This window comes from Molossus molossus, unplaced genomic scaffold, assembly GCF_014108415.1.
Source record: "Molossus molossus isolate mMolMol1 unplaced genomic scaffold, mMolMol1.p scaffold_m16_p_8, whole genome shotgun sequence".
Taxonomy (NCBI): domain Eukaryota; kingdom Metazoa; phylum Chordata; class Mammalia; order Chiroptera; family Molossidae; genus Molossus; species Molossus molossus.
Window position 1 is genome coordinate 88197983 of NW_023425402.1, and position 27528 is coordinate 88225510.

At 44.3% G+C, this 27528-nt stretch overlaps 1 protein-coding gene across 1 annotated transcript in view; it reads left to right on the top strand.

The window, feature by feature from the left end:
* Window positions 1-27325, top strand: part of PDE7B (phosphodiesterase 7B) — a 465832-nt gene extending 438507 nt beyond the window's left edge. Inside the window, exons 10-14 of the mRNA XM_036247767.1 lie at window positions 10093-10184; window positions 13802-13946; window positions 15736-15832; window positions 20692-20772; window positions 24167-27325. Coding sequence (XP_036103660.1) covers window positions 10093-10184; window positions 13802-13946; window positions 15736-15832; window positions 20692-20772; window positions 24167-24402 — 651 coding nt within the window. The 3' untranslated portion in view covers window positions 24403-27325. The remainder of the gene's footprint in view (window positions 1-10092; window positions 10185-13801; window positions 13947-15735; window positions 15833-20691; window positions 20773-24166) is intronic.
* The last annotated feature ends 203 nt before the right edge of the window (window positions 27326-27528 follow it).

Below are 27528 nucleotides of genomic sequence, written 5' to 3' on the forward strand. Positions count from 1 at the left end.
TTAAAAATGAAAGCCCAGGCTATGTTCCCGTTGTTTTTCTTTCTGTATCCTCTCTTTTAAAAGAGTAATTAACTCTGACTCCTGTTGAACACCAGACTCTGTTTATCAACATCATCCTGAGTATTTTAATCAAAGAAGGTGTCCAATAAATAGGGGGGGGGGGCAGCAATTTGAAGCTGCCTTGTATGATAGCAAACCTGCTCTGCCAGGTATTCTTTGACAAATAGACTCTTGATTTAATTTGAAAACCTGTGTTGGTGGTTTATTAAATGCCAGATGTGTTGTTATTCGAGAACAGAAGGATTGTTTTGTTCTTAGGGTAGATAGTACTTGATAATTCAGACACAAAGGAAAATAAAGGTTTTGCCGTAGGGGATGGAAGGGTTTTGTTTTTTCCCAAATTAAAATTCAAATAGATTTTGTTGACACAAAGGTTGATATTTACTTTTTCAACTTTAAGATAAAGAATATTGTTAAAACTACAAGTATGAAGAGTTTGCAACACTAGAACAAATTGTCACGGGGATAATGTGAAATTGCTGAGCTGATGCTCTTAAAGGTAGACAGATGTGGTACCCAGGGTGGGAGTCCAAAACCGTGCCAGGATTTCAACAGATAATAAAATGGCATCATCTCATCCCATGTTCACATATCAACGAGCATGTCTGATGATTTTCTTCCTGTTGTCAAACCTACCTTTTACTGATGTTGTTGTTTGAGCCACTGTGAAAGCCAGCTGAGCCTACAGGAGCAGAGCCTGTGAGTGGGGTACAGGTGACTCTGGCTGTCCCTGTGAGACACCAGTGCGCTCCAGCCTGCTCACCCCAGCCCCTCCCCTAGGGCAGGGCACCAGCATCTTCATGGTCTTGCCTGGCTCCAACCTTTTTTCTGCTGAAACTCAAATCTGACCCATACATGCCTGCTTAAAATCCCATTGCCCTCATGATTAAGTCCAAATATCTTAGCACAATTTACAAATCCTGTTATGATCTGACCCTGCCACACTTTCCAGCTTCACTTACAGTCATACTCAACGAGGCCTCTCTGCACCATCCAGTCGGAACTCCTTTCCAGAACCAAACACATCACTCATTCCTCTATTCATTCACAAATTTATTCAATGAGTGCTTAGTGCAGGCGGGTGCTGGGAACACGGCAGGTGAACAAAACAAGTACATAGCCCTGCCTTCCACCAGGGGAAACAGAAAATAACTACGTAAGACCTAGCATATTATAAAGTGATCCTTTCTGATGATAAAATATGAAACAGAAAAGGACGAGACAGTGTCCCAGCTGCTCGCAGGGCTGCCACGCTCTTCCTTCGGCCTGTGTTAATGAAACGGGTTCCCTCCGCGGGTTCCCTCCGCGTTACCAGACCCCTCCGGCTCCTCTCACTCATCCTTTCCACCTCGGCTGGGACATGCCTTCCTCCTGAAAGCCTTTCCTTCAAATGCCCACCTTCCATGCCCCTCCTCTATGGTTTCACAGCCCTCTGCTACTTCCTCTATCACAGTGCTTTCTCTCCAACTTGCCCCCGCCCGATTACATGTTCACACCCCCACAGTCTGGGAGCTCCTGGCCACCCACCTCACCCACTGTGTGTGCTCAGCATCCAGCAGGGTGCTGGTGTGTCCAGTGAGTACTGTTGGGTGGAGCGAGGTTTGCTGGATGAGTGAGTGAGTGGGTGGGTGGGTGGGTGGATGGATGGATGGGTAGATCTGTGGACACAGTGGACACACGCAGCAAGAAAGACAGAAGCTGAGTGACACTGAGAGATCAGGACTGTTGGCAATAGTGAGTACACACCGGGACCAGGGTGGAACTCTGGCACACAGAGGTAACAGCACGCAGGCCAGGGAGACCACTGAGTCAAGGCATGCACCCCTCTGTCCATTTAGTAGCTGCTCCTGCTGAGTCTTACCTTGTTGCTACCCTACATCAAGGTTGCACCATGAGGAGCAAGAAGCACTGATTGAAAAATTCCTTATAGTGATTTTCTTACTTTTTATCTTGTAATTGACAAATTCTATCTCATATATGTTGTTTCTGGAGTCATTTACCTGACCTGTGTTGTCAATAATGAATAGTAGGAGAGAGTTTATTGCTATAATTTTGAAATATCTCTGGCTTTGCCCTGGCCGGTTTGGCTCAGCGATTGGAGCGTTGGCCTGCGGACCACAGAGTCTGGGGTTTGATTCTGGTCCAGGGCATGTGCCTCGGCTGTGGTGTGGGAGGCAAGCAGTCGATGTGTCTCTCTCACATCAATGTTTCTGTCTCTCTCTCTCTCCCTCCCTCCCACTCTATCTAAAGATAAATGGAAAAATATCCTCAGGTGAGGATTAAAAACAAGTAAAATAAAATATCCTTGGCTTTTGCCTAAGCTAAGGATTTCACAACAAAAGATCCCAAACCTGGCTTCTATCAGCTCTTGACCAAAAATTTAACAGGACTCTTTCTTTCCGCTGTTACTTAAACTTCTGCAGCTACTAAGCTCTTAGGTTTCAGAAATTATTTATTCAGTACCCATTCAACAAATATTTACTTTTTAAGTGGCAATGTGCCACATACTGGGACACAAAGATGAATCAGATACGCTCCCTGGCCTCGGCGGCCACCAGGTGGGGCAGCCGTTTCCAGAGCAGACCGTGTGCTCGTGGGATGCGCGAATACTTTCCAAGGGGGGCGTGGGCAAAACAGTGCTGGCAGAATCCGTGTCAGGTCCTGAGGCTGACCCACCAGGAATGTGTCTGCAGGGCAGTCAAGTCAGGGCTACTTTCCTCTTTCACAATCATCTGTCCCCACCTTACAAAAGAAAGACGTGGCTCTGACCCATCCTGCGTATCGCATGTTGCTCCAATTGTACCATGTTGCACACTCCCTCAGTGTAAAAAAAAATACCAAGGGAACAACTGAAAACATGAAGGCGCATCTCCTATGATTTAGGTACTATGACTCCCAGACAGCTCATGAACAGATACATCTCCAAATAAATTTTGATTCTTAAGCAAATTACTTTTTAAATTTTGTAATATAAGGATATTTTGATCAGTTAGTTACTAATAATTGTATTGTAAAATGGAAGCTGGAAAAACATTTACTGCTTAAAGACTGATGTTAGGAAAATTTATTTAGTTAAAATTTCAATGTATACACTTATTATTGTTGCAGAAAAATGTGATACACGGCCATAAAAGAATTTCACACGTAAAATATATTGCTACATAAAGTAAAATTCTATGGGGAAATATAAGTTCTAGAGGGAAAAGAATCAATTTAAAACTTCTAACATAAAGAATAAATTATTCATGTTTTTTTTTTTTCAATGGGTGATGAATGGACATGAAATGCCACTGGCATTTAGATTCCCTTAAGATACATTTAATACATAAAAGAGTGTTATAATGACTTTATATTAAAATACAATATTCACAAATACACAGGACATAACATCCTTTGTTACCATTGAAATTTGTGGTTTTAGGTCTCAGTTCTGAAAAGTATAGGGAAAGCATATTTTTTCAAAAGTAATGAACAAGCCTGTGAAGATCACTGATACACGAGAACAAGGCCAGTGAGCGAGGTTGTTGCAGGGCGTTTTGGGCGCTGGGACAGACGCTTGAGTGGGGCTGCGAGGCCAGCAGAGGGAGCTGTCCCTTCTGTTTGGAGAACCAGGAAAGTCTTACCCAGCAGGCGGTAATGATTGATCTCCATGAAAAGAAGAGTGTGTGTCTGGGGTAGGGGGTGTACGTGTGACTCATGGTGATTTCTCCTCACTCTTTTTTGGAATTACAAAATCCTTTATTATCATTTTTATGAGAAAACCAAGAGCTGTTAGAGATCAAGACACTGAAAAGTTCTTCTCATTAACTCTTTCAGAATGATATAGAAGACAGAATAACTAAATAACTTGGTGTGTTAGTGACTTAAAGAAGGACAGAGGTTAGCCCAGGCCAGTTTGGCTCAGCGGTTAGAGCGTCGACCTGCAGTGCAGAAAGACCCGGGTTCGGCTCCCGCTAAGGGCATGGACCTCAGTTGCAGTTTGTCCCCGGCCCTGGTTGGGTTGTGTGGGTGGCAACCACTCGATGTGTCCCTTTCACATCAATGTTTCTCTCTCTCTCTCCTCCTCCCACTCTATGTCCCATTCTATCTGAACAACAACAAAAAAAGGACAGAGTTTAGAAGTTTGGAGGTTGGCAGTCCAGAGTAGGCATGGTGGCCTCACAAAATTAAGGATGAGGGACCAAGGACCCTTCTAGTTCTACAGTCGGTCATCACTAAGATGTGGCACTTGTCCTCATTGCCCAAGATAGCTGCTGGAGCACTAGTCATTTCTGCTGCATTCCAGGCAGTGGGGAATAATAAGAAAAAAACGAAAGATGCTTCTCCCAGTTGAGTCAGTTTCTTTTCAACAGCCTTCCTGGAAATCCCAAACAACATTTTTACTTACATTTAATGGGTCAGAATTTAGCCAAATGATTCTACCTAGTTGTAAAGGAGGCTGGGAAATGCTGTCTTTATATTAGATAGCCATGAGACCGTGAAAAATAATGAGGTTTTGTGAATAAGTAGAAAAGGACGATGGATTAGGGGATGAGCACACAGGAGTCTCTGCCATACCTGATGCTTGATCTTGAACCTGAGACATTCAAAATGATTAATCAGCTCAATCTTTCCCTGTATGTGACATTCTCCCTCTAACCCATGATTACTGCCACACTTGTGTGAGTATTCTATTTTCCTTTTGTTGTTGTTACTGCTTTGGTTATTTGATATCTTCACTCTGGTGTTCAAGTGTCTAATCGAGATCTCAGACCCAACATGTCTAACACTGAGCTCCTCTAACTGCTGTACCTACAGCCTTCCCACCACAGGTGCTAGTTCCGCCATCCTTCTGGCTGCTCAGTCCAGAAACACTGCAGTCTTGCAGATCCAGATATCAACCACTGTCCCCACCACCGCCTCCCTTGTCCAAGCCTCTATCATCTCTTGCCTAGACGACTGCCATCACCATCCAACAGCCTTCTACGCCTGCTCCTACCTTACCCCTACCACAGTCTATTTCAACATAGCAGTCAAAGTTGACCTTCTTTAAATGTTAAGTTGTATAATTTCATTCTTCTCAAACTCCTGCAGTGGCTTCTTATTTCTCTCAGAGTGAAAATCAAAATACTTAAAATGGCCAGAAGGCCATATATAATCTGGTTTCTCACTGATTCTCTGACTCCCTGTCCTATACTTCCTCTCTCACTCTGCCCATTGACCTCGTGGCTGATTGACACACCTCCAACCCCATTCCCGGGGTCTTTACCCAGCTGTCCCTCTGGAACACTTTTTCCCCAGAGAACAGCATAGCTAGCTCCCCCTACCTTCAAGCCCTTGTGCAAATCTTACCTCTTACTCCAACTACCAGTCCCAACCCCAAAGACTCTCAAATCCTCACTATTCTGCTCTTCTTTTCCTTCTGTCTGTGCTTTTACTATCCTCTGAGATGCTGTCCAATTTTTTTCCAGAATGAAAGTATTTATTATGTTTACTGTTTATTATCTGTCTCTCCCTATCCCTGCCCCGACTCGTTCCTTGTCTGTTTCGTTCACTGAGGTATTTCAAGGACATGCTACAGTGCCTGGAATATAGTAAGTACACAATAGTTTTGTTGCTTGAAATCAAGTAATCTGTTCAGTAACTTAATTTGCAAATTAAAAGAAAGCACTTTCTCTGTGCAAGACATGGAGCTGAGTGGGCACTAAGGAACAGCCAGCTTCCTACTCGCATGGAGCTTATAATCTAATGAGAGCAAAGGGAAGTGCATAGCTCGCTCTCACGCACGCCGGTGGGCTGGGTCCCACAGGGCTCCGGGCCTGAGGTCCGTCAGAAGAAAGAGCCTAGAACTCAGGACAGGAAGTTCACCTCTGACTGGAACGACTCCAGATGGCTTTGTGGATGGCGTATTTGAAGTGGACTTTGAAAGACAGGTAGTACTTTAATAAGTAAACATAGACAAAGAGGTGTTTGAAGATTTGAAAAACCACTTTGGAGGCACAAAACTGGCAAAATAACATTCATATTGATAATTTAATAATTCTGACAATAATAAATTATAGTCTTTTTTTTAAATACTCACCTGAGGATGGAGATATATATATATATATATATATATATATATATATATATATATTTTTTTTTTTTTTTTTTTTTTTTACATTAATCTTCAGATAGAGCTGGAGGAAGAAAGAGAGAGAGAAACATCAATGTGAGAGGGACACATCAATTGGTTGCCTCCTGCACAACCCCAACCGGGGCCAGGGCGAACCTCAACTGAGGTACATGCCCTTGGCCGGAACCAAACCCGGGACTCTTTGTTCTGTGGGCGACGCTCTTACCACTGAGCCATACCGGCCAGGGCAATAAATTATAGTCTTATTAATATGGTATCGTTTATTTGGACTATAAGAGCTTTGTAGGAAAGGAAAGGTAAAGGTATTCAATTATCTCAAACAAACAGGAACAGAATGGTAGCTGGGGCAAATTTCAGAGAGCGCCGAATGCTGAGCTGAGGAGTTGGGCTTAATCCATTTGACAGAGAACCAGTGTGGTATTGGAGCAGGACATGTGGATGAGCAGATGGCAGGGCCCGTGAGGTCAGGTGAGCCCCTCAAGGGCAGCTGCCGGCCACAGCACCTGGCAAGCTGGTGCTGCTCGAAAACATCCGATTGTATTTCAGCCATGGATTAGGGAGATGGTAGAACGTTCTGTCAAACACACAAGTCACATTCTGTCGGCTTTCGGGAGGGGAGGATGGACTGGAGGGAGGAGCATTCCGAAGGGTACTGAAGCGCTGAAATGGGGCCACTGCAGGGAAAGAAAGGGGTGGGCACCTGTTGGAAGAACCAGTGGGTCTCCGAGACGACCGGACTGAGGGCTGGCAGTGGCTGGAAGAGAGTTCTCCCTCAACACAACCTAAATCTACTCAACTCATAACAGTGAAACTACAGGGCTTTTCACAATGAAACTTGGGGTGCAGGGCATGGGGGTGCAGCAATAAAGGGGAAAAAGAGAGGACTTATGGGCACGGACAATGGTGTGGTGATTGTGGGGGTGGAAGGGGGTGGGTGGAGATAAATGGTGATAGAAAAAATTAAATTAAGTTTTTAAAAGATAAAAGTCAAAAAACATTCGGAGGGAAAGATTCCAGGGTGGGTTTAAAAACTAGCATCTGATTAAAACATTCAACCATAGACTTTCAAAGCAGCAACTGCACATAATTTGGGGAAAAGCAGCATCAGCACAGGCACTTCCCGTTGTGAGCCTCGGGCTTCTCAGTGCTTGATGTGGCCGCACAGAGGACACCCGTGGGGGCAGCAGGGTGTGCAGCAGAGTTCGGTCTTGACCACTGGCAGACCTGGGTTGAAGGCCTTCCTCAGCCATTCACTAGCCATGGGCCCTCTCATAGAAATCTGAAACTTTACTACCTATGAGTTAATAGTAAAAATAGGAAAGAGGTCCTGGCCGATTTGGCTCAGTGGTTAGAGCATCGGCCTGCGGACGGTCCCGGGTTCGGTTCCTGCTAAGGGCATGTACCTCGGTTGCAGTTTGTCCCCGGCCCTGGTTGGTCGTGCAAGTGGTAGCCAGTTGGTGTGTCTCCCTCACATCCATGTTTCTCTCTCTCTCTTCCCCCCTCTCTCCCTCCCGCTCTCTCTGAAGATAAATGCAAAAATGTCCTCAGGTGAGGATAAACAAATAAATAAATAAAATGGAAACTTATGTAAAGATTGAATGAGATCATGTGAACTGGGTGCTTCATAAATGTTAGTTCCTCCTCCCTATGCTGCCCTTCTTTTCTCCTCTGGACTCCACTGAAGTCCTGAGCTTCCAGCACAGTTCTAGCCAAAACACACTTCCCTTTGTAGTGCCTGCCCCCAGAAAGGTTGTGTTTACACTCTACTGTCTTTTATTCGGTGCCAGCTTCCAGGCCCACTCAGTGTCTTTCCATTTCCCTGGTGCTCATCTCCAAATATGGTTTCACCAGCAACTTGCCCAAGTATCATTTTATTGTGTCTTTGGGAAGATTATTAATGAAGATGTTAAATCAGACTGACATAAATAACAATGCTTAAAGCAATCCTGCAGACACTTTTGTTCCACTCATCAGAGATACGATGTCATCTCTCATTAGGTCTTCTTACAGTTTTCCAGCCCCTCGAAGAACTCACATGCAGACACTCATTTCCATCTCTCTTGCATTAGCCTAGCAAGTGAACGCTCCTGAGTTACTGAATGACATGTCACCACAAGATGGAGCATCTGTTACATCACACTAACCTATCCCTCTCTGCTCTCATAAATCTTGACGGTCAAAACAAATTAGTCTAGCATGTTATTCTAATAAACATTCTCCTTTGTTGTGTGTGGCTCGTACCCAAAAGAAGATAATAGACCAGTTGATAAAAGTAGCACAATCTCATCACCGGTTCGAACATGGTCAAGTGGTAAATAATGAATAATGACTCCTTGGCAAGGAGAGAAATGAATAGCAGTAAAACAGCCCATACAGAGGGTCGGTATAAGACTCTGCCTCATGGAACTCAATTCTACAAAGTCCTGGAGAGAAATTACTGTCTGGGTTCAGAACCAAAAATAGTGGCAATTTTCTTGAACTTGCCTTTTCCTAATAGATCCTTGCTTGTGTTACTCACAGAGGTTCTCTTTTTTCACGTCCCGAAAACGTTGAGCAGTGTATAGGTGGCTCATTTATGGACGTGGGGGCACAGTGATGGAATATGTTTCAGTCTCCAGGCTCCATTTAGTCTCTACATTGTTCTCTTTGCTTCTGCTCACCTTTTCATTTCACTGCGGCACCGTAATGCAGTATAATATTCACCATTTTCATCACTTTAACTGTACATGCAGATTGTTGTACACGTACAGTCCCTCTCTAGAACTCTTTTTATCCTGAAAAACTGAAGCTGTGTGCCCATTAAATAGTAACTGCCTCTTCCCCCAGCCCCTGGCATCATCATCTTTCTGTCTCCACGAACGTGACTACCCTAGGTGTCTCATACAAGCAGAATCGTGTCATTTCTCCTCACTTTTAATGAAGGCTATCTTCCTGTGTTTTTTCCTCACTTTTAATGAAGGCTATCTTCCTGTGTTTTTTCTAAGTGTATAACCCACTTGAAATGAAATGGAGAATAAATAAACAAATAAGGAAATAGAAAACGATTTCTAGGGCACTAGACACATTTCATTCTCTATGTATCAAGTCAGTGGTAAAGCCATAATGTTTGCTAACTAGACCCAAACACAGGATTGTAAGAAACAGTCATTATTTAAATAGTTAATGTTCAGACAAGCAGCATATTTAAGATAACAGTAAGGGCAAAGGAGCGCCTGAACATAGTAGAGGTTCCTACAAGGAAAGAAATATCAAGATAATTGAACAAGGAAGCAATTGTAGATTCAAACTGAGACCTAATGGGCTAAATGCCAATATACCAGGTCACAAAGGTTATTGACAAAGCTGCTTCCCTCGCAGTGGTTCTCAAACTTTAGCATCTATAAAAATTAGTCAGACAGACCCACCAAATTAAAACTGCATTGACTGGGACTCAGGAGGCTGGGTATGTCGTCAGCTGCCCGAGTGGTTTAGAGGGAAGGTTTCTTAGGCGTGTTGAAAAACAATGGTGAGGACAGTGGATCAGAGAGGCATGAGGCCGGCCTCTGTTGGGTTGAGTAGGATCATGTGGGCTCATCTTACACACATAGCCCCATGGCATCCATACTCCCCCTCTGTGTGTGCTTCACCTCCTCCCACATTGACCTGACTGAGCCATCAAAGCAGGAGCTGAGGCAGGAGTGAATGACACCAGAAACAGACCCCCATTCAGTCCTCCACTGTAGGGTCAGCAAGGGCCACAATTCTATCATCATCATAGCCTTGAGAATAGGCCCTGTGATTGTTTTATTTCGTGTTTATTTTTCGGTCTGCCTCTTTGCCATCAAAGAGGGAAAATGCCGGCCTCCGTGAAGCTGTGTTTAGCATGAAAGATCCGTATCTAGCTTCTCTCTCATTTACAGCTTTAATGTTCTTTCTAGAATACGTCTGTGCTGGAGAATCACCACTGGCGATCTACAATTGGCATGCTTCGAGAATCAAGGCTTCTTGCTCACTTGCCAAAGGAAATGACGTAAGTAGTGTAGAGATGAAACATACTGATGTCCACACATTAGAGATAAGCCGCTTTCTCTAGGGCACGCTTGAGACCCCCGGGGTTAACGCTCGGGAGCCAGCTTGCTGTGCTCCCTGCCTGCACCGGGCTTTGTCTATCAGAGGGGCTTCAGTGTCAGTACTGCAGCCCAGGAACCAGAGTCTCTGGGAGCTCTGAAAGGGCCTCGGATCGTCCACGACCTGGCGTCAGGAAAAGGAGAATAAACAGCTCCGCTTTCACACTCTTCAGCACCAGTGCTCTTCTTGGCCAAGTTCCTGTCCTTTGTGTTAACAAAATCGTCCTCCTGTGTAGACCCAAATAATAAATATTTATCAAAAAGAACACAGGAGTGCCCGAGCTAGTTTTAAGGCTACTTAAGTGAAGTTTGTTTCATAATTGCCAGTCTCAGCAAAAATAGAAGTCAGAAATTATTTTTCTAACATGTCTTTTGTTAAGTAACTGAATTGGCCCCAGCAATTTTCTCACCATTAATTTACCTGCGGAATGGGAACCACCAGTTTCCTGGTCTGCTGTTCGTTAGCCAGGCATTTAGGCCGCGTCCGACTGAATCCAAGGGCCCTGCCTCATTGTCTACATGGCCCCAAGTTAACTGCTGGACTGCCTACCAAGACCAGCACAAATTCCGATCTGTTTAATTAAAACGCACAGAACCCAAGGTAGCTAGGAGAGAAAGAAATAAATACATCTCGGTACCCTTCCTTCTGAAAGGCGCGTAGCCCAAGGTCGGTGGCCAAGTTATGTCTTTCCATAGAACAGGCACTATATTCCGGGCTCGCGGTGTGTTGCTGGCCTCTGACACTCTCTCACTCTGTTTCCTAGCACCCAGAGGGATATTGAGTTTGCAGGAAGGACTTCAGTTCTGATAACTTTTTACTCCCAGGAACTAAAAACCAATCCTCATGCATGGAACAAAAACGTGTGCCTTTTACTAAGATGATAAATTGCAAAGATCAAAAGAAATGCAAAAAGAACTAAACAGTACAACAAAAAATCAAGTAAGAAGGAGTTGAAAAGAGGAGGTTAGTGGAAGGGTCAGCCAAAGAAATGAAGGAGAAGGGAAGGGAGGAGAGTGAGAACAGGGAAACAAAACAAAACAAAAGGAAAAACGGAGGACTTGTTCCTGTAATACCCACGTTAATTCTGCTTGCTGCTCAGTTAATTCATTTTCGAAGCTACTCCCACTCATCCCATGGATTCCAAATAAAAGTACCATATTTTTTGTCTTTGTGGGATGCAATGTTATAAATTGCTCTTGCTAAAAGAATAATTGGTATGCAATAATATATGTGAAAGGACTTTATCATGAAAGTTATCATCATAATACCATGATTATTCCCTCTGTCCCTACACAAATGCTTTAAAATAATTTTTCTGATTTTAAAAGTAAAGGTTAAAAAGGCTAACTGTACAAACTAAGGAAAATTCAGAAAAGAATTGCTTGACCATAAATTTTAAAAAATTCTAGATTAGGCCCTGGCCAGTTTTGCTCAGCGGTTAGAGCATTGGCCTGCGGTCCGGAGAGACCCGGGTTCGGTTCCCGCTAAGGGCACGTACTTTAGTTGCAGTTTGTCCCCGGCCGTGGTTGGTCGTGTGGGTGGCAGCCACTCGATGTGTCTCTTTCACGTCGATGTTTCTCTCTCTCTCTCTCTTCCTCTCTCTCCCTCCCACTCTATCTGTATAAAAATTGGAAAAATGGCCCTGGCCGGTTTGGCTCAGCGGTTAGAGCGTCGGCCTGCGGTCCGGAGAGACCCGGGTTCGGTTCCCGCTAAGGGCACGTACTTCGGTTGCAGTTTGTCCCCGGCCCTGGTTGGTCGTGCGGGTGGCAGCCGCTCGATGTGTCCCTTCACATCGATGTTTCTCTCTCTCTCTCCCTTCCTCTCTCTCCCTCCCACTCTATCTGTACAAGAAATGGAAAAATATCCTCGGGTGAGGATAAAAATTGGAAAAATGTCCTCGAGTGAGCATTAAAAAAAAAAAAAAAATTCTAGATTAGCCTATACTAAAAATCAAGACTTCTTTTTATCAAAAGATGTCATTTAAAAATCAGGAAGACAAGCCACATTATGGAAGAAGATATTTGCAACACACAGTTGACAAAGGACCGCTATTGAAAAAATATTTTAAAAAACAATTAGAATCAGTAAGGAAAACAAAGACAACCCAGTAGAATAACAGGTAAAGACTAGAATAGAAACTTCACAGAAGAGGAAATATTAATGGTCAATAAACACATGAAAATATGTCCAACCTAACTAGTAATCAAGAAAATTTATATTAAAGGAGTTGCATGACATACTTCTCAGACTGACAAAAATGCAAAGAGTAAAAATATAAAGCCATGAGAATCTCATTCTATTACTACTATTATTTTAGAGAAACTGTTTTTGCACATGCATGAAGGAAGGTCTATAAGGGTGTTCACTGTGGCATTTTTTCATAGTAGTCAAAAACTAGAAACAACTCAAGTGACCATCAAAAAGTGGAATGGATAAAAACATTGTAGAATATTACTACAATAGAATACAGTGTAATAATGAAAATGGATGAACTACAGCTCACATCAACCTGGATGACTTAAAAAAATAATGTTAAGCTAAAGAAGCAAGTCACAAACTAATATTTACTTTGTAATTTAAAGTTAAAATTAAATCATATTATTTAGACACACATGTATAGGTGGTAAATTTATTAAAAGTGGCAAGAAAATTTTTTAAATAAAGATCAAGAGAATGGTTACTTCAGGGGCTGGGAGAAGAGGGGTGTGACAGAGATACAGTGGGACCTTCTGGGGTACAGGCAGGCAATGTTCTTGACCTGGGTGATGATTACGTTTATTTTATATTGGTTCATTAAGCTGTGTATGTATGTTCTATGCACTCTACTTAAATATTTTTCATTTTTAAAGGTAAATTTTAGAAATAGCTATGAATCTTTCCTTTCATTGATTACTTTTGTTTTATTTTCCCAAAGTACCCCATTTTCTCAATACCGTTTTTGACCAGTACACTGCTTGCCTTCTGGTTTGGAATAGTGCCTTAATCAACCACTGTCCTTGAAGTTGCGGTGTCTCTTTCCAGACTGTGTTGTTTTCACTGATGGATCTTCCCCTCCCACAGTATCAGTCACTACAGTAGTGTCTTCATTATCATTGCTGTTATTGTGCTCTCTTTTTCCCCATGAAATCTTACTGTTTGAGCTGGTTTGAACGCTATAAAAGCACAACCCAAATTCCTGTGATTCTGAGAGCCTTTCTGTGTCCTCCTTAAAGCATACATTTCTAGTTGGCTTTCAGTTTTTCTGCCCAGAGGAGCCATGGGAATGTATAAACTACCCCAACTTTGTCCACCCGAGGTTTTGGTCACTCTCTGCAGTTCTTAGTATGCATTCTGTCCGAGGGCAGACGTGATGGTGCGTGAGAGAATCACTCCTATGCTGCGAGGGATGGGACTCTGTGTAATAAACAGTATCCAAGGCAGAAATAGATTACAAGCCACCTGTTGATGACAGAATCAATCACCCTCCTCAGAAGGATTTACTCTGTGTGTGTGTTTTCTCCTTCATTTTTGTGGATGCAGACGGGATATTGAACAACAGCTGGGCTCCTTGATCTTGGCAACAGACATCAACAGGCAGAATGAGTTTTTGACCAGATTGAAAGCTCACCTCCAAAATAAAGACTTAAGGCTGGAGGACGTACAGGACAGACACTTTCTGCTTCAGGTAAACAACAACAACAAAGCCGTATTCTTGCTGGGTAAAAACACTTGGGGACATGGTCAGTAATTTTAGCACATTTGAGAAAGAGTATCTCCCATGGTATAAGTTAGAGCAGTGACCCACTTTATTCAAAGCTGTGAGACAATGTGAAATTTCTTGAGTGGTTTCCAAGCATGTATCAGTACGTTGATAACATCTCATTTTTTCCTGTTTGGTTACTGCTTCACCACACAGGACGCGTCCCACTGGGCAGCTGTGCGCAGCCAGAGCCCACTGCCTTTGGGCCCTGATGCCAACTTGACCTCTGCGATACCTGTGCAGTTGTAGAAGGCTGCTTCTACAACACAAAAGTATACTATGTGAACTAATAAAAATAAAAAATTGATTAGCCAGTAGTCTCCCCTTACCGAAAACCTATTCAATCAAACCTTGCTTTATTTCCTTTTACTCCCTAAACTCGTATTTTCCTCTCAGGCTCTCACGTTTACCTGGTCTTTGCATGTTTAGGCACTGATAAATAAACCGTTTTAACTGGACGGATTAAATCATATCAAGCCCAGCTCTTTCTGTGCCATTCCGTGGCAAGAAGCCATTTTTGACATGAGAACAAGAGGAGTGGACCCCAGAAGTAGAACTCTGACGTGGTATCCAAACCAGAGCCTTTTTCTTGATCCTCCATTTTCTCTTGTCTTCCTTTTGGCACAAAAGATGGACTGAATGGACCCTGGACGCATCTAAGTAGACCAACTTGAACCAGAGAGGCGGAGCTGCATGTGGCTGGCTGACTGGGCAGTCTTTTCTGCTCCAGCCTCCATGCTGCCCCCTAGTGTCCAAAGCTCCCCTTCCTTCCCAGGAAATGCTCTCCTCTCAGCAGCAGCCCTGTGTCTTCGTTTCTTCAACAGGGTCTGATTTTAGAGACTTGAGCCACGTTGTGAAAGGGCAGAATTTGGAGGGGACTTCTGCCCCTTACCTACTCCAGCGTGTACTGGTGCCCCCGTTAACCAGGAAAAAAAAGAAACGACCAAATTTGCAGCTTAATGTGACCCAGACTGTCCCAGACCCCAGCACTGTTAGCAGTTCTGTGATCCCAGGAAGCTGAGTCAAACAAACAGACCTTGCTGTGGGCAGGCACGTCTCCTGCGGCTGGTGCTAAGGGGCAGAATCTACTTCTCTTGGTGCTCAAGGTAACCCTCCCAGGGTCATCATCACTGAGAACGCGGGCATCCCGGATCCAGGCCAGTGTGCGGCAAACTAAGAGGCCTTGATTTAGTTCTGCAAACAAAACACTCCTCGCTTTGATGTGACCTAGCTCCCTGGCTGGCAGTCTGCACTTGGTCACACACAGAGACACGGGCACATAAATGCCAACACACATCATCTAGGTGATGTATGTAGTTGGTCATGTTGGCCACTGTGAGAGTGAGGTCCAAATGATCTCACTTGAGCCTGGCTGGAGTCCTTCGGCCTCCCTGCCCGTGAGAGGTGGGGCCGCAGAAGGAACCAGGCCATGGCTTTCCTTGGCCAGCACACCCCACGTCTCCTCCAGAAAGCTCCGTGTGCTTGGACGGTGGCTCTTCTCTCCTTCTCGCTGCTATAAAGCGGCAGCTCTGAATGAAGGGTCTGTGTGCGGTGAAGAAGTGTTGTTTCCTGAAGAGACACGTCAGGGAGGCCGGTGTGAGCGCAGGCCTGGCACCAGGCGGCACGCTGGCAGGCTGGCCGCCCCTTGGGCTCGGGGTGCATTCCTGCTGCAAGGTGACCCTCTGACAGTCTCTCCCCGCCCTGTCCTTCTCAGATTGCCCTGAAGTGTGCTGACATCTGCAATCCTTGCAGAATCTGGGAGATGAGCAAGAAGTGGAGTGAGCGGGTCTGTGAGGAGTTCTTCAGGCAAGGTGGGTCGCACGGCCCTCCCCCTTTCGGTCGGTTACCCCAGTCAAACAGGAAGAGGCTGATCTGTCATGACGTTTGTTCTTCCACCAACTCCTATTATCCTAACCTTTCTCTTTAGCTCTCTTACAAACCGTCCATCCCTTTTTTGGAAATAACTTCAAAATAAATAACATTGACTTATTACAGAAACAGGTAGTAATGAGGTGCAATAAAAGTGAGAATGGGATATATATATATATCTCCTTTTTTTTTTTAATGGTTTTCCTCTGTGGATATAAAAGTGTGAGGGACAGTTTGATTTTCACTCTGACCTTCATTTTAATGAGCTGAGCGCAGCCCGAAGGTTAAATGCCGTCTGCGGCCAGTGTTTTCCTCGCTGCCAGAAGGACTTACCTCCTGTTGTGTTCCTTCCCCTCACTCTCTTAACTGCAGCTAATGATGAAATAGAGCGCAGCTGACTAAGAACTGAGTTCCTCCTCTCAAATACAAACGTGAAAAGTCAAATGGCCCGTGGTTAGGGTATATATATATTTTTTGGTACATGCCCCTGGTGGGAACCGAACCGGGACTCTCTGGTCCGCAGGCCGATGCTTCAACCACTGAGCCAAACCAGCCAGGGCTGGTTAGGGTATATTTTTAAGAAACTAACCTCGTTCAGAAACGAGGCCACGACTTGGAGCAGGAGCTTGCCGTTGGGCGGGCTACGAGCCTTTAAACGCGGCCTTGTCTCCTCAGGCCCGGCTTCAGGCCCAGGACGTTTGTCCAGGCACCGCAGTGCCCGGGTGTTAGTGATGGGCTCAGGTTCGAGAGGCTGAGAACAAATAAAGCCTGAAGCGTCCCACATACCAGCTCCGTGGGGATGTCAGTAGCAGCAGTAAGCCTTGTGGGGCAGCCTCCATCGAAAGATGTGTCCGTGACATTGTAATGGTCCCAAGGACAGAAGACAGACAGATGGATCGGGTTCGTGTTTGGACGAAGGCTCTGCTCACTGTCTCTGTCGCTCGGAGGAAACACGCTCACGGTGCTCCCACACTCTGTCATTTCACTTCGGTTGGGTGTAAGTGGTTACAAATCACAAGGTCATTTCTAGTTACCCCTGATGTAAAATCTCCACGGAGGGGAAAACAAAGGAAAACGGAGTGAAATTGGAACAGAGAAGTTTCAGATTAGAGAAGTTAAGTACTTTCTTTACTGTGTGGTATAAAAAACACTGACATAGCACAGTACGAGAAGGGCTAGGTTCTTCATTCTTGGGACTCAATCAATAGGAAAGAAAAGATGCCACTTTGTCCTTGGTTTTTTGTTTTTTTTGTGTGTGTGTTTTTTTTGTTTGTTTGTTTGTTTTTTGTTCAGGTAAAGGGGGAGGGAGAGAAAGGAACAGAGAGAGAGAGAGAGAGAAACATCGACATGAAAGGGACACATCGAGTGGCTGCCACCCGCACAACCGACCAGGGCCGGGGACAAACTGCAACCGAGGTACGCGCCCTCAGCGGGAACCGAACCCGGGTCTCTCAGGACCGCAGGCCGACGTTCTAACCGCTGAGCCAAACCGGCCAGGGCTGTCCTTGGTTCTTCATTCTTGGGACTCAATCAATAGGAAAGAAAAGATGCCACTTTGTCCTTCTTGGTTTTGACTCAATCATGTGCTCCTGTTGGCATGGATCACAGTAGAACCCCTTCATTTGCCTATCTTGCACCCTTATTTGGACTATGAGCAATTTGAGGACCATGTCACTTGGGCAGATTGTAAGGTCTGCGCAGTTGGTGAATCAAAGTTGTTAATTAAGGGAAGTAAATGGGGTCAACCAAGAAAAATAATCTGTAAGATCTCTTTGCAAAAAAACTGGTTATGGTCCTCAGACTGTACACATGTGCAGCCTCATACGATGGAACAACCTAGAACATTTGTAACTCTGATCACTGAAGGTGAGCTTCCGTGCCTTTGCCCTGGCCTGTCTCCTGCAGAGAAAGAGGAATAGAGAGGGCGTGTTGGGTCCTTGTTATTTAATTGCATTTTTGGTCTAGCAGAAGTTCAGCCTGTTTAAGAGAAGACCAGATTCTTGTCCAAACTGTATGTCTTCCATATTGAATTGATATTTTTAAAATTCCGTAAGCATGACTTTTATCATTTTGATTAATCTTATTCTGGCTTTTAGTTTAGGACTTAGGTCTCCATAGGCTACTAACAGTCCCAGCCTAAGTATCTAAATGAGCAGAGGAAACCCCCTGCAATCAAGGTTGTGGACAGAGAGAGAAAGAAAGACGAGATATCCCGTGGATTGGGATTGGGGATTAGGGTTCTTCCTCTCCTCTTGATGCCTTAAGGAAGTAGAATCTCTGTCCTAGACTGGTATCTTCTCAATCAACCAAGGTCCGAGAAGTTTTTATTGAACATCTGCTCCCAGCCTGTCTAACCTTCAGTAACACTGTAATTTTCCCTATGCACCAAGCCCCGTGGGGATGTCATAAATTATGCAAATTATAGTTAATGTTTCATAACTTCACAATACTAAGCAGTAAGGTTTCTGAAGGAAAGAAAGTAGGCCATTTTCCTCTTTGGATTCTCTGTGTTGATTAACAAAGTGTCTAAAATACACAGTGTTTTATAAATATATGTTGAGTGAGTGAATGAATGAATGATCTAAGTGGAAGACCTCTGTGTAGCGGTCAGGAGAAGATCTAGGGCTGAGGAAGGAGAATCTGAGCTGGGAGTTGGAGAATGAGTAGTGTTCTGTACTTTCCTATAAGATAGCCACAAGGCTCACATGGCTACTTACATTTAAATTAAGTAAATGACAGAAAGTTAAAATTTCAGTTCCTCACTATTTTTAATCATATTTCAAAGGGCTACTGTAATGGCCAGTGCAGGAAACATGTCTGTTATGCAGAAAATCCAATTGGACAGCACTGTCTACATAGACAGGAGTGGAAATGGGCAAAGGCACTGAGGTGGGGCCCTATACCCCTGCCTCATGGACCAGCTCGTCCCATAGAAGGTGAGAAATGAGAGGCTTTGTGGAGTATACACCAGGCAATTGAACATGGCACTTTCTCATAGAAAGTACATTTAGGGCACCATATATAATTGAAGTGAAAGGAATACTGAAGGAAGAAAACTAGCTAAGAAGCAAAAACTAAGAATAAGTCATCAGCCCTGGCCGGTTTGGCTCAGCGGTTAGGGCATCGGCCAGTGGTCCAGAGAGACCTGGGTTCAATTCCTGCTAAGGTCACGTACCTCGGTTGCAGTTTGTCCCTGGCTCTGGTTGGTCGTGCGGGTGGCAGCCACTTGATGTGTCCCTTTCACGCCGATGTTTCTCTCTCTCTTCCTCTCTCTCTCTCCCACTCTACCTGAACAAAAAATGGGAAAATGTCCTCGGGTGAGGATTAAAAAAAAAAGAACAAGTCATCAAGCAACCAGATTAGAGTTAGGCAGAGTGAAAGTAGGGGAAACATACTCCAAAAGAGGAATAAACAGGATTTGCTGCCTCAATGTGGAGGGTGAAGGAAAGGGAAAAATCAAAAACAATTTCTCCAAAGTGTCAAGATCGATTGAAAAACCACTATTTACAGAAACATGAACATGAGAGTAGAATCGGTTTTAGGGGAATTCATTTTATGGGACAGCGGCATGCCCCGCCCTCAGAAGGCTGTTACCGGGCTTCCCTGAACTCCTCAGGTTCAGCAGAGTGATTCTTCCCAACACTCTCGAGAAGCACCAGGGCACAGACCGCAGGGGCGGCACAGCTACCGTCTTAGAGAGGATGATGGAGATGTGGCATCTCGAAGGTTCTGCCTCAGTGCTAACTGCAGACACTGGAGCCGGACCGCCTAGGATGGAATCCAGGCTGCCCTGTTCACTAACAGTGTGACCTTGGGTCAACATACTCCTTTCCTTCATCTCAATTCCTTATCTACAAAATGGGGGTTACAATGCGGTTATAAAGATTTTAATAATTAGTTCCTTGCAAATAATTAATTACTTAGGTAAAAATAATTAAATTAAGTACCTAGGTCAATGTGTAGAAAGTACCTGGTACACCGTGAGCTCAATACAAATGTTGTATTTTTATCTCCTGTGGTTTGGAGGGGTACATTCACAACTCTGAACCCAGCTAATGCCTCTGAAGAGCAGCTTATCTACTAATTAACGAGATTATTTTCCCAATGCAACAATTACCCACAATTTTTCACCCTCAGGAAGAATCAATAAAAGTATTCTGATGAAGCTTTCCGTGGTCCATTTCTCCTTTGGTTTCCTAGCTGCCGTCGGGATTAAAGAGAGCTATCATTCTGACCTTCGTACTTTGTGTAACCTTCAGTTACACTAGGTAAAATTCTCAGGATGAAAGCCAACAGACCCTTACTTCTGTTCAGTTTGTAGCTGCACAGCGAGAGGCCCTTCAGATGAGCTCTCCTGGTCCCTCATCTCCACGTCCCACCTACCTGTTATCTCTGGTTGTTCCATCGAAACCAGATGAGGGTCAGGAAGAGCGAAAGGAGGGGAGAAGCATAAAATCTGTTTTCTTAACCTGCAATTTAAAGCCAGAACTTGCATTTCACATTAGGAAATTGCCCATTAGTTGTGTCCTTGTTTTTATAGAACTTGTTCAAAACTTTATTTTGGTCCCAGAGCACAACTGTTCACAACAATCCTATTATAAATGGTCATTGACACTTTGATATTTTAAATGTTCACAGAAGCTACCAGAGCAAGGCAGAGCAAGTCAAAGCTAAAGGCTTCCTAATGCTAACAAGGCAGGAAGAGTAGTCCCCAGATACTTCCAACTAGGTTGGTACAACTATCCACACTCATTTGCAGAAGTTTTGGATTATCAATGTGTTGTTTCTTCTTTCTTCTTAGGTGCCCTTGAACAGAAATTTCAACTGGAAATCAGTCCTCTTTGTAATCAACAGAAAGACTCAATCCCTAGTATACAAATTGGTGAGTTAAATTCAATTTCGATTTCAAAGGAACATTTTTGGCGCCTCTGCCAAGAGGCACAGAGGGAAGATCTGCACACAGCTTTTAAAGACCCAGACTGGCTTTCACCAAGGCCGTGAATGGCCGAGTCCAGATAAACACGCTAATCACGGCTAATCTACTAGGTCATTACCAGTTGAGAAGGTGAAAAATAGGGTGAAGGCTTTGTTACAGACCCTTAACTAAACTTTATTAAATTCATATTTCAGAATTAAATCAAAACCAGTGTAGAAGGAAAGTAATAAGAATCAACTCCTCGCTGCTCAGATTCTTAGTACTAAAGAGGGAGAAGTCATAGCCTCGGCCTCTAGGACCCTGCAGCCTGGTTCATGCTGCTTCGTGCCCAGCATTCACCCCCCCAGGGCCGGCCCTGAGCTCTGCCAGGGGAGATGTTCCTCAGACCAGGGCCCCTCTGTTCTCCTTCAGTACACCCCTCGCCCCACTGTCCTGGGGCCACACCCAGTGTCAACTGCACTGAACTGTTAAACTGTGTTGTTAATGAATCTAAAATAATTACCACTTTAATAAGTTATATGTAAGATCACTAACGAATCAAACTGGAAGTTAGGCAGTTTAGTGGGTAAAAACTTTTGACCCCGTGGGAATTTCTGTCACTGTGAACACTACCCATTCCACCCACATGTAAAGCAAGTCTTTCTTTAGTTGCCTCCACCTAAAACCACTCAGAACTTGAACTCTTACTTATAAGCAATGGTCCTGACAGGTACCAGGGCGTGATTTTCATGTTTCCACAGACCCTCAGACAGCGCGACGCTGTCACAGTGTCGCAGACCTCTGCAAGGCTCCAAGCTTGACGCCTTGACATTGGGAGTGAAGGGGGCACCTGGAGAAGATAAGCTTAAAATTGAGAAAACCAGAGCGAGTTCAATGATACGCTTATGGTCACAGGGGGTCAGATGAAATCCACAGTCCCGCAAAGTGTGATGACGTCATCCTAAGGAACCGGGCAAAATTAATCTAGTTACAAAGATTCGAATGGACTCCACAAACATTAAAATAGATACATTGTAACTAGGAGAGTATTGATTGTCCTCTTTTTCCCAAATTGCCCTTAATATTGTTCTGTTGTTTTTACAATTGAAATGATTCCTCTGACTGAAAAAGGGGAAAGGGTTATTAAAATCTGATCCCAGGGAGAATCCAAGGCCGATGAAGCGACAGAACCGCTGGGGGAGGGAAGGAGGAGCAACATTAACAGAAACGCAGCCTCCGCCTGCCCGGACCCAGCTCCCTCCCGTCAGGCTGCTTTAGGTGCCGAGGTTCTGCCAATGTGATACAAAAGGAATCCACCCTGACCAACATCCTAATCCACTGACCCACTTTGTGAAACTCTGGCTAGAAAGAAATCTGCCAGACACTGGCAACCGCCAAAGGAAAATATTCTCATTGTTAAGCACACAACCCGGATTTTCAGGACAAGCCTGATTTCAGAGATTCTATCCTGTTGTCATGAGAACACACTTATTTTGTCAGATCATATGTCCTGAATTGCAGCTCAGGAAAATGGTTACCATAGATACCTGTTTTTAAAATGGGATGGGGACTGAGTGACTAGGAAAATCCCATGGATGCTACACCAGCACACCAATAATAAAGAGAGAGAGAAGATGATTATAAAACAACCCTTGCTTCATACGTCTTTCTCTGTCTCTGTTCCCCATCTCCCAGCTGTGTGGGTTCAGGGTTGGGAAGTGTGGTGTGCAGGGCTAGATCAGGCTAAACTGGAAAAATCCAAACAGATAAACAGGGTCTAATGGGGGCTGCAGGCTTCAGCATCCCAGACAGAGATTTTTCTAGTGGGTCCTAAGTAATGCAGCAATTTCCTCTGTCCTGTTCAAAATAGGAAGCAAGAGCCCTGGCTGGTTTGGCTTAGTGATCAGAGCATCAGCCCACGAACCAGAGTCACGGGTTCAGTTCTAGTCAAGGGCATGTGCTCCAGTTGCAGTTTGTCCCTGGCCCTGGCCAGTGTCGTGCGGGAGGCAGCCAGTTGATGTGTCTCTCACACATCGATGTTTATCTCTCTATCTATCTCTCTCTCTCTTCCCCCCCTCCCTCCCTCTCTCCCCCCCTTTCCTCTCCCCTTCCCACTCTATCTAAAGATAAATGGAAAAATATCCTTGGATGAGGATTTAAAAAAAAAATAGGAAGCAAGAAAACTCAAGAATGAAATCTTTACTTGCTAACTCCCTACATAAATTTATCAAAATACAGACATAAAGTTGCTGACTTACTGTTCCTCCTCAGGTTTGGGTTATCTAATATGATCTCATAATATTTAAATTATATGTCACCTAAGATGAGATAATGCAGAAATGCACAGTAAGTTCTGCATTGCTGTATCCTCTTCCCATCTCTACAGCATCCTCAGAGGCCAAGAATCTGCTCTTTGTTCATTGAAAAGATAATCAAATCAAGCCTGTAATTCACATGCCTGTACGCATGCAGGGTGAGCTGGCGGAAGACTGTTATGCTGAAAAACACTTACCTTTTCTCCTTACACCTACATTTTAAGGAAATACAATAAACCCTAAATATGTCTAAGTTTGCGATGATTCTAACAATTCCAGCCTAGACAGAAAGTTATCTTTGCCTGCATAAATCATGTTAATATGAAACACACAGTAAGAGTGAAATATGATTAGAAAGCAACAAGTCTAAAATAATTAAGAGAACAGACGTGCAAACAAAGAAGTCTAATATCAAATAATCTTATCTAGTTGTTAAACCAAGACTTTTTATGCAGATAAAAATCTGTATTGAAGATAAATGAACTTTTATTTGCCTACTCTTAATTATTTAACATAATTGAAAGACAAAACTAGGAAACGATAATCCTGGAAAACAATATTCTACAGGCTAAATGCATGAATCTTCAGATGTTCTAAACCCTTGATGTGCCCCTTCCTGAGAGCATGTTCCCTTTCCTGCCCTCCCCACCCGTCCTCCTCAGCTCTAACACAGGCTTTCTTCCACTTGTTTGTTTATATGTCTTTTTCCCTTTGCGAAGAATAATAACCAATATCCACCGAGTGTTTACCATGTGCCAGGAGCTTTCCAAGCCTCAGACATGTGTTAAGTCATGTCATTGTCGTAACGACCTATGGGTTCGGTACCCTTCTTAGCTCCTTTTTACCCATGGGGAAACTGAGGCACGGAGGGGTTACGTGCCAGACCTGAAGTGAACATTTCTCGTGCTCCTCCGCTGAGGCAGGGCTCACATCTGGCTTGCCTTCATGCCCCTGGCCGAGCACGTCGTGGGCCCCAGTGCTGTCCGGGAGGGAGGGAGAAGTGGGCTTTCCTGCGGTGGTGATGAGTCCGGCCTTGCCTGTTCCAGGGTTCATGACCTACATCGTGGAGCCACTGTTCCGGGAATGGGCCCGTTTCACCGGAAACAGCGCCCTGTCTGAGCTCATGCTAAGCCATCTCGCACACAACAAAGCCCAGTGGAAGAGCCTGTTGCCCAAGCAACACAAAAGCGGTGGCGGTGGCGGTGGCAGTGGCGGCCCGGACCGCGCAGACCACGGGACTGAGACCGAGGAGCAGACTGTGACCGAAGGCGTCGCCCCGTAGTGCCACAGGCTGTCCCCTGCTCTGCACACAGGAGAACCGCCCCGAGAGGCCTCCTCAGAGGACCTCTAGGGGTTCTTGCCCGTTGGCCCAGCCACTCTCTGGGTTCCCTCTGGGGCTCTTCGGAATGCTACCTTCCTCCTCCTCACCTGCCTCCCTCCTTCCTCCACGTGTACAGAAGCCATCCGTCACCTCAGCATTCACTGCGGACACTCCATTCAGTAACCTGGGCGCTGAGTCCGGGAGCACACCTGCCCCTCAAGGAGAAGCCTGGGGAGAAAGAAGAGGTGCTTCTGCCACGTCCCCAGGGCCCTGGGTCACACTGTGACAGGCAGCAGCTCCTCCACCCAGAGCATTGAGCATCCGCCATCTGACTGCTGAGAAAACACCAGCGCATTTGGAATCCAAGGATACTGATCTCGGTGCAAGAGCACAAATGAGAGCATGAGAGAAAGGACCTTCTCTTTTAATAATAATAATGATTATTATTATAAAATAATAATGAATCTTTTTAACTTTTATATTTTATGCACTAGACAATGGCTCTAAAACTTTGGACTAAGGTTACCCAGTGTACCCAAACTTGAACTGGGGGTTCATTGTTTTGTTACTGATTTTATGCACTTTGGGTCCGAGATTGGGCATCTTCTCAGTTTAAGAATCCACGTTTCCTGTCCCACCCGAGGGGAAGGTGCTGCACAGCTCATTCCTTTGCACCATTAGCCAATCTGTCTTTTAGCGATAACTCAGTTTCAGTGACATGTTTATATTCACTCATGTACATTTCCTGTAAATACCAAGCGCTACTGATTCTCATGCCAAAATACGTGAGTATTATGGGATGGCTCCCTCTATAAACAATGGCACTGTGACAGAATCCTGTTAGTTTTAATACAAGAGAATGCATTTGTAAATATGGTATAGAGTTTATTAATATTCTATTGTTTGCAGATAAAGGCCTTAACTTTCCACGTCTTTCATCTTCTGAAAGCTGCCCCACTTAAATCCTCACAGATATCAGATGTCCTTCTGAACCTCCTTCCCACGTCCACCTGTAGGCACCCCAGCTGAGGTCACAACCACCTGAATGGAGCCCCTGAGGGAATCTCTGGAAACTTCTGTGCATTCCGCTCATTTCCCCAGAGTGACAGGACCCTTCAGCCAGCCTGAGTCACTTCTCCACATGGCCATGTTGCACTTTCTGTTCCCACCAGCCGAGAAGCTTCTGTGTGTGTGACTTGCCATGGAACATGGCAGTGTGTCCAGCTTGCAGGACACGGCAGGTGTCAGGACCTCCTGTGACCCCGCCCTGGAGTCGGCAGGGAGGCCCTGCCTCCCAGCAGGCTTCCTTCTGCCACGGCTGCAGCACCAAACACCTTTTTGGTTTATGGTTGGCCTGCAATTTTTTGGTGTTAACCATAATTGGATTTTTCTTTTTTCTTCATTTCATGTGAACACCTACCCACCCATTTAGCTGAAGGTAACATTATTTAAGTAAAGAAAATATGTCCGTCTTCTGACAGAATTTACCTTCCTGGTAGGTCATTATGCGTAATCATGGCTGTAGCTAGCAGAAGCACCTGGGAATTCTGTTGCATTATTTTTTCTGCAGACACTTGGCTGCAACCTCAGTTCGTGACAGCATTCTCCTCTAGTCGGCTAAACTTTGTGCATTGCACCTTTTCTTTAGAAGTTCCAGCATAACTAAAGTTAGATGAAAATTGGCACTGCCCCTTACTTAAACGATATGGTGGTGGAAGGTGATGATATGATCATTTCTGCTGCTATCAAGCTGTTTCGCAAGCTGATCGAATGCCAGCTAACTCTCATTTCCTAAGTGCAACTTTTTTTTCTCCTAACACACAAATGAAATGTTAGAAGCTTGACTGGACTGTAATAAGTTCCCGCAGAGAGACTGAGGCTTGCAGAGTGCAGGTGTAGGGGAAATTTAGAACGTTGGTTATAGTTTCATTACATATGGAGAGATTGTCAGATGGTACTAAGGAAAGTGTGAAAACCTCACGAAATGGATGGATTTGATACGTTGAAACTGTTGGTAGGGGTAAGAAGGAAAGTTGTGAAAACTTAACACTAACTTTATTTTTATTTTTATTTTTATTTTTTGTAATAATTATGAACTGACATATGATTCTTCATTGCTTTTATACTCTGAAGCTCTCAGCTTGGTAGGGCCCCCAAAGAGAATATGTTGAATGTATCCCTGCTTCCAAACCTCACTTGTTTTGGTTTGGTGATGCAGAAAGGGCTTTTGAGTATCTATTTTTAACATACATGTGATCAAATCAAGGAAAGCAATTACTGGGGGCAATATAGTAGAGATAAGAAATAAAATGCTATTTTAGCTCAACCTTGACTTTAGGAAATGGACTTTGTTTAAATTATATTTATATGGTAACTTAAATAAATAATATGGAGGGTGTTTTTAGTAGTTCCAAGTTTATAGGGCAAAGTGTTTATGTTACAGTTAGGTCTTAAAGAAAAATGACTCCCAGAAAAAACTACCAAATATTCGATAGTTAACCCTATGAAGCAGCTACTAGTACAATAAAAATCAGAAGTAAAACGAGACATGATGCGTACACTAAATGCATCTGTAGCCTCCAATCAACCATCTGGAGATTTCTTGAGTTTCTTTTTTTGAGGCCAAAAAAAGAGAGAAAGAGAAAGAATGTGAAAATGTGGTTTTTTTCTTGCCTACCAGTGGCTCTCTTGCAATATTCCAGTTACCAGTTAAGACACAGCTGGCGGATCATCCATGGACTTCATCTTCACATTCTTCTTCTGGTTCATGGACCATCAGTAGCTGACTTATTGAGTTTAATTGTGTTATTGCTTGAGAAGAAAGGAATTAAAGGGCTATCTTTAGTAAGCAAGGTAAAGTTGAAATCAAATTAAGAGAGAGAGAATATATAACACTGCCAGGCCCGATAGGCAAAGCCTGCTTTTCCTTTTAATAGCATCCATGAATATTCAGAACCTGGTTCGTGAAACCCTGACCCCCCCCCCCCCCCCCCCCCCTAGGTTGAGTGAAACCCCCGCTCTGGCTCTGTTTCTACCTGCCTAGGGCTTCCCACGAAGGGACCCGGAGAGCGTCCTGCAACAACACTG